Here is a 13,576-nt window from a genome sequence, read left to right on the forward strand (position 1 = left end):
CTAATCTCCTGGCTCAGGTACAGCACAGGAAGACAATCTGCCTTTAAAGGCAGTGGGCCAGATGGAATTTTTCTCTCTCAAGGCAAAAGGGGATAGGAATTCTGCTAACAATCCATTTCAAACTGGTAGATGTTGATCAGTAGTATCTTGCTTCTGTGCTGGAAGTTCACTAAGAGCCAAGCAACTAGACCTTAGAAACATCATTGTACAAGATTCTGCCAGGCCAGATTACCAGCCTCTGCCAACACTGCTGTGCACCCTCCTGCATCACACCAGCCTGCCCACCTTCTGGAGCTTCTGTATGAAACAAGGGACCCACAATTTACATTGTGGCTGCCAGAGACACCCAGGTGCTCCAAAACACACAGCACAAACACCAACAGAAATGTCATGAGCAGCAGTCCTGCTTTGAGATAACGCTGCACCCAGATAAAGATGTCACTGCACCCATAACCAAGACAAAGGCTTACCAGCACAGAGGGAATTCCAAATTCAGGTCTATCAATAAACCAGAGACTATCACAGGGCTGAACAGCCAACAGCACATCTTCTAACAACCCTGATGCTTCACCTCAGTTGCCTGGCTCAGCTCCACACATTCAGTAAACAGCTGTGTCAGATACAGCATGATTTGAACCAGCTGCAGTGGGTATGTGCAGCAGGCCAGAAGCACTGCTCCAGTGACACAGAATGACAGAGTTGTTAGGGTTGGAAGGGACCTCAAGGATCTCTCACCAATGACACCACATAGAGAGTTTTCTTGTGATTCCGAGAACTGTCTTGCTCCTCATTGGCAAGGATCAAGGAACGTGACAATTGGGTGGAGCTGGTGTGCCACTTTTTTTAGTGCTCTCATCCCAGAAAAAAAAAAAGCAGCTGAAAAGGTTGGGTAGCTGTCACAAAGACAGCAACCCTCACTGCTAGCTGCTACAGATATGCCACTCTGGCCTCTTGTTCCACGTGCTGATGGCCACTCAGAAAGCAGCTGCAGCTACACACCAGACGGAGAGCTGTGCAGAGGTAACTGCAAACTGGGACACTGACAGTTTTACACTGGGTGCTGTGACACTTAGCATCTCCCAGAAAACTCTGGTTTATTGTTTTGATTGCTAAATGAAAAACATCAGACAGTTGAATACACAACACTCCTTAATTTATAGCTTTGTTATTACTTGGGTAAAGCAGCACAGGAACACTGAGACCTCCAGTCCAAAATGCTTTCTTTTCCAGCAGTATCCCTAACATGTTTCAATTGAGAATTTTACACAGAAAATTCTTGGAACATGACACAAAATAACCTCAGACTACCAGTAGCATCTCACCACAGTAGAGAATAGTAATTAAAATGGTGCTGCTTGAATAGCATTTTCCCAAACCATCTTAATAGCATCCTTAAGTAACCCCAGGCTGTTGGTAATGTTTTATTGTCTTCTGTCTATAGAACATGAGACTACATTCTACTGACTAATGGTATTAGATTAATATACTTGAATATAATTACATTAAATTACTTTAAAACATATTTAAGTATATAGATATCAATGACACCAGCTGTTGCTGGAAAAGGCTTGTGAAAACACTCATTATCTGCACTTCCCATCTATTCCTTCTGCTGCCATCTGAATGCAGATCATATTCCACCGGGTGCCCTACCCAGGCCTTGAGAGTGGGTAAGAACTGAGTCAGCTTTAGCACACAGCACCACAACCCAGCCAACCACAGGTAAAACACACAAGCTTGGTTTACAGTTTTACTGAAACCAGAAGGCTGAGAGGAAACTCAGCAAAGATAAACATAACATTTCAGAACTTAAACCTCAAAAACAGGAAAATATTTGTCTGGGAAGGAAGCCTCTCCAGTTGAAACAGCAAAGCTTATTTTTACAGGGGTAGGAAGAAGGATTGAGAAACAGGCACTATTTCTTTCTACTCAGTGTTTCTTCTGACATTTATTTTGGCAAGTCAGGAATAAGCAGACATTATTTAAAACCAAATCAGACTGATTTTTGTTATTTTCCTCCCTTAGGATGGTGCTTGCTGGCAACGCTGCACATACACAAGCCTCTGGGACTGGATGGCATACGCCCGAGAGTACTGAGGGAGCCAGGGGAAGCGCTCACCAAGCCACTTCCCATCATTTCCCAGCAGTCCTGGCTAAGTGGGGAGGTCCCAACTGACTGGAAATTGCCAAATTCGATGCTCATCTACATGAAGAGCTGAAAGGAGGACCCAGGAAACTACAGACCTGTCAGTTTGACCTCTGTGCTGAGGAACGTCATGGGGCAGAGCATCTTGAGTGCCATTATGCAGCCTGTGCAGGGCAACCAGATGATCAGGCCCAGACAGCAGGGATTCACGAAGGGCAGGCCCTCCCTGACAAACCTAATCTCCTTCTATGACAAGGTGACCCACCTAGAGGATGAGAGAAAGGCTGTGGATGTTGTTTATCTGGACTTTATTAAAGCCTTTGACACTGTTTCCCACAGCATCCTCCTGGAGAAACTGGCTGCTCATGGCTTCAACGGGTGTGCACTTTGCTGGGTGAAAAACTGGATGGCCAGACCCAAAAAGCAGTGGGGACTAGAGCTAAATCCAGTCAGTAGCCAGTCACAAGTAGTGTTTTCCAGGGCTCAGTGCTAGGACCAGTTCTCTTTATCAATAATCTGGTCAAGAGAATCAAGTGTGTCTTCTGGAAGATTGCAGATGACCCCAAAATGAGTGGGAGTGTTGATCAGCTCAGGGGTAGGAAGGATCTGCAGAGGGATCTGGACAGGCTGAATCAATGGGCCAAGGTCAGATGTATGAGGTTTAACAAAGCAAGAAAAAGCCCTGTACAAAACTTGGAAAGTGATTCTGAACAGACTGTGAAGATGAATTCTCACCAGACAGTGGCAGGCATTATCAAAGCCCTGTATCAGACCACTCCTGTAAACTCCAAACACACATCTCTCTCTCTGTCCTTAAGAAAGTTGTGTAGATAAACAAAGAAGTTTGCCATTTTCCAGCAGCAGCATTATTTTAGACACCACTGCTGCAGAGCAGACAACAAAACAGGAAGGACTTTTTTTTATTAAGTGGCACATAATATTAAAGATAGCTGGGAAAGAAAACCCCACAAGTTCTTGTGCTAAATTTCCTGTGAGAAGCATCTGGTTCCACGCTGTAAGCAAGACAGCAGCACAGGGGTCTGCCTTCAACCCCCTCTGCTGCTCCCGAGAAGGCCAGAAAAATCTCCTCCCGCACATTGTCACCTCCAAGGTCAGCTATTGTTCCCAGACCTCCTTTCCACATCCCAAGACTAACTAGGTCATGGCCACTGCCATGATCCACTTCATCCCTGACTTCATTCTATAAATCACAGCTCTCCCTGCCCGTCTCCTTTAATGCCATTCACAAAAATCACAGGCCCTGAAGGAATTCACTCCTTGAAAGCCAACCACAGGAGGTTAACCTCCTTCCCTGTTGATTCACACCCAGCCTAAGATTTTTGGGTACCTTCCTGAAATGATGTCAGTAACTCAGGGTGCTGGAAATGTGAGAGTATTAACTCTGCCATCAGTAGAAGGATGCCAGCAGACTTGGGAGGCATTTGTATTTCTTAGCCAGAATGACACCTGTCCAGTTGTTCTCTGTTCAAGGAGAGTACATAGCTGTGTAGAGCTACCTTTATCGTTCCACTTTTGCAGCAGGGAGTATCTGTTCCCACACTGCACATACACTCAGTTTATTTCCAGCATTTTACACACAAGCATGAGGTTAGCTATTGCTTTTAAGAACACCACTTGTTTGGTCATGAGGGCATTACCCACAGTGCTAAAACACCTAAATGCTCTCAGCTGGCCTTTTCGTCCTGCAGCTGCTCCTTATTGCTTTATCTACAGCAAAAAGTGGCTCAGAGCAAAGGTTTCACAAATAATTTATGTGGAATTAACACAAATCACTTTTTTTGTAAAGACAGATTTCTGTGCCACACTGAGGAAGACAAATAAAAATTGTCTGGACAAATCAGTCCCCAAAGTCTCCTCCTATTTGCTGCTTCCTGTCCACAGCTGACTCTACTGTCAGCTTTAGCAGTCTTCACTACCATCTTTCAGTGAGATCAGTCAACTCCAATGATGTATTTGTAGCAGAAAAAACTATCAGCCTGAAACAACATAAAATCTACCTCAAATCAAACTAAATAAATGCTTTTGAAAGACTGTATTCCATTGGAGCTGCAGTGACAAGTACTTCAGGAAAAAAAAGAGAAAGAAACAAATCCACAATTCTTGATTCTTCAAACCCTAAGATCTGCTCTAAAAATGTCAGCTTTATACACAGGAATAGTTCAAATCCAGTTGAAGTTCAACAGGAATTCATTTGTTGTGCCATGTTTCAAAGCAGGCAGTTGTGTGCATGTTGTACCTGTGTTCACACAGGTATCAGCCCCTTGCTGCACAAGTGAGTTGCTGTTACGCCCAGGGAAAGAGGACACGGGACCTACTAATCTGCCAGAATTCTGCAGTAACAGTAGCTGGCATACCAGAGCTGCTGCTGTTTCTGACAGACACCACAGAGTATCAGATGGCTTCACTTCTGGAATGGATACACACCCGGAACACCACAATACACAACATGAGGTTTACAAATACAGTTAATCTGAGCACAAAGGCTGCAGGGAAGTTGATAAAACAATTCGCTTTTGTGGACAGTAGCTGTCTCCCTTTTGCAGAAGCTGGAAAAGACTCCACTACTTATGTCTCTCTAGGGAATTAATCTTCCAGAAAAGTAAACTAGATCTTGGTGTGATCAGGAAAGCAGCAGAGAAGACATGAGAAAAGAGCAAGGACAGAGAAAAGTAGGGGGAAAAAAAACCAGACCTTTCAAAGGCTGCCTGCCATTAGAGCAATGTGAAATCCATGTTCAATTACTGCATTCTATCTTCAAAACTACTGCTGCTTGGAAGTACCTGGTTAACACAATCTGTTACAGAGGAAGCCAACCATTTGTAGCATCACACTGTACCAGAGGTAAGACATTTCTGCTGTAAGAGTGCAGCGAGACAGAGATGAAGGAGAAGCTGTGGATGATCCACAGAATTATCTTCACCTGTACCTACAGCTGCCATCAGACACACTATTGTGACTGTAGCCATGCTGGATGAAGAAGTTGCCACCCCACTTCATCTCTACTTGCTCATTACCTTCCAATCTTCCAGCATAACTGCATGTTTAGTCACTTCCTAACCCAGTTCTGTCAAAATGATTCCCGCTAGAAAATCTGTGTTTCAGCTTAACTCAGATTATTTTTGACAGAACTTGTTTAGCGGATGACTATAAATGCAAGTACCAGAAGATCTGAGAACATTGTAACCTTTACAGCCAGGAGAGGAAATAGCAATGAGCCAGTGGAGAGAGCTAGCCCTTTTCCATGGCTCTGCTGCTGCAAGGGAAGCACATTAATCAGATATACAGGTCTGATTTGTCAGGCTGCCTAATCAGTGAAAGCTGTGTATCACGGCTGGCATCTTTGGAGAACATAACTAAACCCATCCAGGATTTATTATGCTGCTTTAAAATGTCAGCTTGGGGTTAAGTGCCCAGAAATTCAAATCATTTGTCATAACTACAATTCTGTTGTATAATGGGAGAAACAGGCAGATGCTATTCAAAATATACATACAAAAAAGTTCTATTTCTGTGGAGTTAAACTAACTTCACCTTTGCATCATAACAAGGCCTGAAAAGCTGTAATTGCTTTCTGGGTATTACTGACCTGAACAAACAGCATCTGCATTTGCATTTATTACATGGTAAAAGAAGTGGGGAAACTACCACCAAAATGCAGCATCAAATTCCCATCATGGAACATACAACACTGCCAGAAGAGTGCTGGATACAGAGATCACCTTACCTTTTGTTAACAGGCTTCTCATCCTTGTCATAGGGTCTGATGAACCATTTGCCAATTCTTACGAAGTTTTTATCCATCAAGCACCTAAGAAAAATAATTACAGCAACAATTACTACTTGTGTCTTAAGATGCAGTTAAAAGCAGTCTTGGACGACAGTGAATTGAAAAGAGTAAGCAGCTGAGTTTCCATCATATTGGAATCAACTTTGCAGCCTTTGGCTTCCCTGGAACCTCGCTGCTTTCCGTTTTCCCACACTAAGTCACAGAGTTCCTGCCCAGCCTCACGACGCTGCCACCCTTGATCTTCACATATGCACTTTCCCCTCCTCTCTGACACAACCTTTTCTGCTCCATGCTACTCCTTGTTTTCATCCCATTTTTTCTGCACAAAGACAATTCATCAGCCCAAGTCTTTACTACACCATGCTTCTCTCTGAATTCCTGCCACGCAATATGCATTTCTGTATTTCCAGCATGTAAATGGCACAGTACAGTCCATGAATGACAGGAAATTGGATTAGGCAAATACAACATTGAACCATTTTTCCTTCACATTGATCCACAGCATGATTTCAGGTGTTGAGACTCCCATAATGACTGTTTCCTCTCAGAAAACCTCACTGCACATCACTAGGTGTCAAGCAGTAAGTTACCCACTCTGTGTGGTGCACAAGTTCTTTACAGAGACTCTATGTTCTGGGTCTTAATAAAAACACAACCACAAGCCAACAACAAAAAAACAAACCAAACCAAAAAAAATAGCAGTAAGGATGCAAAGTGATCAATAACCAATTTAGACTGACAAGCTAAGGACTGCTTCATGCCTTTCTAAGTCCACCTGTAGAGATGAATCACACCAGCAATATGCCAGCATGCTTCATACATTAAACATGTAGCTGAACACTATGCCCAAGGGGTCACACACAGAAATGTGTTAGGAAGGAGTAGCTTCCAGTAAGGTGAATATTAGGTCTCCAAAACTCTGAGAAACTGGTCAGTTTAGTTCCAAGTGCAAGTAATACCCAAGCTTTCCCTACACATTTCATGTCATCTTTATTTACAGATTCACAGGTTGCATTGGGTGGAAAAGGGACCCTCAAAAGACATCCTGTTCAAACCCTTGCACTCAGCAAGGACACCTCCAACTAGAGCAGACTGTCCAGGGCCACATCAAGTCTAGTTTTGAATGCCTCCAGGGATGGGGCCTCAACTACATCCCTGGGCAGCCTATTTCAGCATTTCACCACCCTCATTGGGAAGAACTTCCTCCTGATGTCCAACCTAAATCTCCCCTGATCCACTTTTAAACCATTGTCCCTTTTCCTATCCCCACAGGCCCTTCTGAACAGGCCCTCTCCAGCCTTCCTGTAGATCCCCTTCAGATGTTGAAATGCAGCTTCAGGGAGACCTTAGAGCTTTCTCCATGCTGAACAGGCCTAATTCTTTCAGCCTGTCCTCACAGGAGTGGTGCTCCAGCCCCCTGATCATCTTTGGGGCCCTCCTCTGGATCTATTCCAGCAGGTCCCTGCCTCAGATTTAGATAGAACTACTACACTTCTCCATTCTTTCAAGTTTTCCTATAGTCTATTTCTATAGCATTTGCTAGAGATTAACCAAAACAAAATCACACGAACCCTTCTGGGAAAGTACATTCTGCAAGGTTTAAAAGAACTGTGAGATCTATACTTCAAAAGCATACCTAAAAGACCTAAGGGAAATAGATGACAAACAACAGATACTACTGTGCTCCTAATTCTGCTGTAGAAACCTGGCAGGGTGTTGTACAGCTAAAGCTATGCCGAGGAAAATTCTAACAGTGCTTTCTCAAAGCAAAAAGAATCCAGCTCAGTTGAATATACCAGTATCTTAAACTGAATATGAAAGCTAAACCAGCAGAGATCTAAAGACAGTGTGTCTCGTGCTGATAGGGGGGAAAAAAGTATGTTTCAGCAACCATTTCCCTAGGAAATATTTGCTATCAGAGAAAGTCTGTCAGTGTCAGTGTGCTTTATACAAACAAAAGGAAGCCTGTGAAGTTTACATCAGATCACCAAAGAAAATAATCTGTAGCAGCAAAAAATGTCACAAACTCTTCCCATCACACACACTTCAGTGGCACATCAGCATGTCTCATGGTAGCAGGTTTAACTGCTTCAATCCAATGCTACTTTGCTAGGAAAAAAAGTCTTCATGGGCAGACTAGGACTGAAAAAATAACCATCAGCCAACCTTCACCTGCTGAGCTGATTCAGAGGTGGTTTAAGGTATAAGCCTGCATGAAATGGGACGCACGACTGCAGAAGCGTGGATTTCAAGTGACAGTAAGGAGTTACTGCTGCTGCACTAGCACTCAGCTGGTGAGTAGCCTTTAACAGGAACAATGGGCTTGGGTTAACAAAAAATTGGTCATAAAAGCCCAAATGAGCATACACTTGCAGGCAGTTATTTAATCTTCTGAAATAAGGACATAGAGCACTCTGGACTCCTTGGCTCATTTCTCTAGTGGTATTTTCTCCCTCAGCACTACAGCTGCTGGAGCATTTCACTGCCACTTGACCTCTCCTCTGATTCTCCATGGAAAACCCCCATGGCCCACCAAGGGCACACTAATGATTAGGAAATAGCACCACAACATTTGGAGTATTATTTCCTCACATCCTCTAACATTTTCTACACTGCTGATTAACTTCTGATCACACATTTGGGTCCTGAGCTAACCCAAGAATAAGAAGCTGTGCAAATACCTTCCCCCCCTGTCCTTCCCGGGGTTAACACAAACCGAACGCTCACCTTGCTTCTTCCTACTCACAGCTTCCCTGTTTCCACTGCAGGTTCCACTCGGTCCCTCCAGCTCCTTGTGAGGCAACAGCTGGAGGTGGGAGTGGGGTCACCCTCCCCACACTGCTTCCCACCACAACTAACACCTTTGCCATGCCCCCTGCCCGTCAGCTGCCCTCCTTTCCCAGGCCAGGGCTGGGCCGTGCTGCTGTGGGCAGCTCTGGCTAGCGGCAGATGAGCTGTGAGAGAGCCTGCTGGACCCAGCCGGAACCGGTTCTGAGTGGCACCAGGCTGCTGCAGCCTCCTCCTGCCCTGTGGTGCCAGCACGCCCTGCACCAGCTCTGTCACCCAGCACTGGGGCTGCTCAGAAAAGGCAACCTGCAGCCTGCTGAGACCATTACACCTTAGTGGCACATGGAGGGTTCTGAGAGCCCAGAATCTGTCCTTAACAGCAAGAGAACCCAAACAGCCCACCAAAGTGCGGGCACAGGCAACAGCCCTGTCAGAGAAGCAGAGAACCCTGCGGGGGGGCAGGGTGAAAGGCCTTCTGGAGATCAAATCCAAGCCCCATGGCCAGGCCCCACACAACACATGCAGGTGGGCTTTGAAAGTCTCCAGAGAAGGAGACTCCACAACCTCTCTGGGCAGCCTGCTGCAGGGCTCCAGCACCCTCACAGGAAAGAGGTTTCTCCTCATGCTGAGGTGGGACTTCCTGGGTTTGTTCCAGTTTGTGTCCATTGACCCTCATCCTACCACAGGACACCACTGAAAAGAGACTGGAACCTTCCTGACCCCCACCCTTCAGGTATTTGTTCCTCTCTCTTTTCCTGACTAAACTGCCCCAGGTCTCTCAGCCTTTGCTTACAGGACAGATGTTCCAGTTCCTTCATCGTCCCCATAGCCCTCTCACCTTCTGATAAGATCAAAAAGAAATGCAAGGCTTCTTTATTGTTACCCAAGCTTTCCCTAAACACAGGGTAAAAGGAGTCTTTTGAAATGAAAGTGTTACTTCTTTTTAACAAAGCCCATAGATGTATTGCTGACTTTAAATGCAACAATCATCATGTTAACTTCAGATTTGGTATGGTGAACAAAGACCACCCCCAAAAGTGTGTAACTTGCATCAGCTACGATACTGTTGAAATGAGGCAGCTAACTGGGTAGATACTTGGTAAACCATCATCCTAAGTCATGTTGGCAACTACTCCTGAGAACACTTCTACAACAAGGGTGTTCTCAAATGTGTGCCCCCACAGCAGCTCCCCAGTTCCAGAGCACAACACTGTTAGCCCCATCAACCCAGAACTGCTGCTGTTGGCACTTGGCAGGAGAGCTGTGGGACCCACATCTCCAAGGGTGAGAGGGTAAGGCTGTGGCACCAGCCAGATCAGCCTCCAGTGCCATGAAATGAGGCTGTCAGCTAACACCTGCATGCTGATCAACTGTGTTCCAAAGGTTACTGCTGAAAGCAAGAGAGCTCTGAAGACTTATCGGTCACAGCTGGACAGAACGAGGCTGCTAACTGCCAACTGATTTCAATTAAGTTACTTAAAAAAGCCAAACCATAATTACAAATTTACTTCACAGGCTTGAAAAGGTCCAATGAATAAAAACATCTACTCAGACTCCCAGTTAAGTCGGTTGGCTGGGTACTGCAGCTTAATAAACATGCATCAAATGATTTTCCCTGTTACACTGCAAAGTTGCTAAAGAAGGAGAGAACATTCCAGACAGGGAATTTCCTTTTCACATTTTTATTCACTCTGAGCACTCTATTACCTACATAGAAATCCCCTAATAAAACTGAAGGAACTCTACCAACCAGTTCTTGTACCTACACATGTGCACATAGGTAGCCAGCTGACCAGGACAGGCAGCTAACAGGAGAGGGGACAGTTACTACACTCATGGAAATGACCTCAGGAATGCAAACCTGATCACTCCTAAATCTGCACCAAAGCAAACAGGAAACCAAATGAGACAAGATCAAAGTATTTGTCAATAAAAAAATTATGCTAAATTCTGCAAAACAGATACAGGAGAGGTGCATTGTATTTGTTTCTGTTAGTATTATAAAGACTGAAAAATTGGGAATAGCCTAATGACAACCCTGAGATGAGACCTCCATCTCCAATACTGCATCCAGTTGTGGTGTTGCCAGCATAAGAAGGACATGGCACTGTTGCAGTGAGTACCAAGAAGGGCCACAAAGATGATGCAAGGGCTGGAGCACCTCTGCTATGAGAATAGGCTGAGGGAGCTGGAGTTGTTCAGCCTGGAGAAGAGAAGACTCCAGGAGGACCTTAGAGCTGCCTTCCAATACCTGAAGGGAGCCTGCAGAGGGACTTTTCATAAGGGTGTCTAGAGACAGGACGAGGGGGAATGGTTTGAAGCTGAGGGAGAGTAGGTTTAGACTGGAGTTTAGGAAGAAATTCTTCAGTACAAAGGGTGCTGAGACTCTGGAATGGGTTGCCCGGAGAGGTTGTGGAGATGCTTAAGGCCAGGCTGGATGAGGCCCTGGGTAACCAAATCTAGTCAAGAGGCATTCCTGCCCCCTGTCCAGGGGCACTGGAGTAGATATCTCCAAGGTCTCTTCCAACTTAGGCCATTCTGTGATTCCATGAAATATAATACAGAGCTGATAATGACCTGAGGAATGGCAGCACAATAGGAAGAATAAAATGCAATAGTCCAAGGTGCAATGTAATACACTGAAGGCCTAAAAGCAAGATGATCTTCAGGAAGCTTAAGAGTTGACAGCTGGAAAGCTACAGAAAGAGCTGCCAGTGTGTCAGCTGAGAGTGAATAACTTTGCAGGCACATTGTAGGTATGGTCAAGACAAAAGCACACCATGCTAGGATACATCAGGCCTGTCAGAGCCAGGAACTGTTGAACTTCTTTCACCCTGAATGTTGTGCACTCATGTAGTCACATTTCAACATGCACATAAATGGTAAGATCTTTTTAATGTTATCTTTTTAGATCTATACTACTGAACCTTACCAGAGGGGTTGGAGATCAGACACAATTATTCTCTGCAAGTCTGTTTGCTGTAACAGCTCAAGAAGTGAAAACTTTCTTTTTTCTTTTGAAGCCACTTGCCAAGAAGAAATGCAAGCAGAAACACCTAATGGACATTATTCTTCCTGTGAGCATTTAATTAGTCTGCACAGCATTTTAGGATTCATTACCAGAGAAAATGATTCAAGAGACCCACCTCTACCCTACCTTTCTTGTACTCAAGTTCTGCTTATAGAAAACTGTGGTTTAAGATCAATAATAATACAAATGGTCTGTGATGTAAATATCAAAATGAAATATTTGAGTGCAGTAGAGGTTTTTCTTACCTTTCCAGGAGGTTGTGAATTGCTTTGAAGAGCAGGGTCCTACACTCATAGGAGAGTCCATTCTCCCACAGTCCTTCTTCCACCACTACAAAAACAGAAAATGTCAACATGCTCAGAATGGGGAAGTGCAAATATTTACACAAAGTGTAACGCCAGCAGCTTCCACTTTCAACAGTAGCAAGTTTCAGATCAGTTCAGCTATTACCTATACTGCCAAGGCAGCTTTAATCTTGACTTGCTGAAAACACTTGACTGTGCATTTAAAAAAAAGGCAAGCATAAATCACAAAACCCAACACATTTGTTCACAGCATTCAGTCCTGAAGTAGGAGGTGAGGAATTCACCATCCTCCTTTGCCGCGACTTCTGAGAGATCCTTTAAAACTTAACCACAGATGCAGACAATCAAGAAACAAAGTGAAGCATTCAAAGGTGTAAAATCAATTTACATAACTTAAACAACATGAAACAACTACCCTGAACCTCTCACTGCCACACTCAAGTGAAATTCCTCCCTTGTTCTGACATGAACCACTGCAGTTTAAAACACAGCAAACATGAAAGGAACACACAGCAGCCTCTTATTCCCAGACAAAAATGGTAAACTCGGTACCAAACCACAGAGGCTTTAGAAAGTTAAAACGAAGTCATCCACAAATCTCCCACAGTGGAGTGCAGCATGAACTGCTCACCTGAGTGAGGCTCTGGAGGATGTACCATCTCACAAGTATCTGCTGCTCTTACTCCATTGCTTCTGGGTGCTAAAACTACCAAGAGTAAAACTATTTTTGGTATGCCTGCACCAGACTCTAAATCTCACTCAGCTAAAAGATGCTCTCTCAGCTGCAGAGTACAAACAGATGATTAACTTTGTCAAAGAGTAAGGATGTGTTAATTGTCAGTGCTCCGTCACTGCAGTTTTACAGAATACTCTGCAGATCTTCAGAAATGCAAACCAAATTCTACAGCATGTGAAGAGCTGAATACTTAACACCCTCCTCAGCCAATTTAAAGGATGAAACCTTCCAACAGCACGTCTATCATGCAGAGGTTATTATCTAAGTGTGGTTTACTCTACTATCATGTTTGAAGTAAGGCTTCTAAGGAGTTTCTGCTGGATGAAAAACACCAATATTGCCAGCAGTCTTCACCTAGACCTTCAAAGTCTCAAAACCCAGCGCTGTTCGTCATTCTGCTGCTTCTCCCTCCCAGCAAACCTAAGTCACACAACCTCAAACAAGGGGAGGTGCATTTTGTGAAGGTGGGATGTTGTGATATGCTAATATTTGTAACAGTCTCTCTCCTTTTACAGGATGGAAAAGCACCAAAATCACCTCACCCAAGAGCACAGGTACTTCCTCAGAAGACTGAAAAGGCAGACTCGTGCTTTTGGGCACAAGCAGGAGCCAAATAGCTTTTCCCTTCAAAACCATGAAAGGCCCCTTGAAGGCTGGCAAATCCTCACAACATCCAGTATGTGATGCACCATGGCTGCTTACAAGCCAGAACTTCACATGGCCTCAGATTTCATGTTTAAAACAGTTGTCTTCAACTTCAGAG

At 44.4% G+C, this 13,576-nt stretch overlaps 1 protein-coding gene across 1 annotated transcript in view; it reads right to left on the reverse strand.

Annotated features, from left to right (window-relative positions):
* MED13L (mediator complex subunit 13L) overlaps positions 1-13,576 on the reverse strand; it is a 202,749-nt gene that overhangs the window by 96,086 nt on the left and 93,087 nt on the right. The window contains exons 3-4 of the mRNA XM_068161794.1: positions 12,018-12,102; positions 5,892-5,975 (exon numbers count right to left, since the gene is read on the reverse strand). Of these exons, the coding sequence (XP_068017895.1) occupies positions 5,892-5,975; positions 12,018-12,102 (169 nt within the window). The remainder of the gene's footprint in view (positions 1-5,891; positions 5,976-12,017; positions 12,103-13,576) is intronic.

The sequence above is a fragment of the Melanerpes formicivorus genome, unplaced genomic scaffold (genome assembly GCF_026170545.1).
Source record: "Melanerpes formicivorus ecotype bairdi unplaced genomic scaffold, bMelFor1.0.p_v2 SCAF_60, whole genome shotgun sequence".
Classification (NCBI taxonomy): Eukaryota; Metazoa; Chordata; class Aves; order Piciformes; family Picidae; genus Melanerpes; species Melanerpes formicivorus.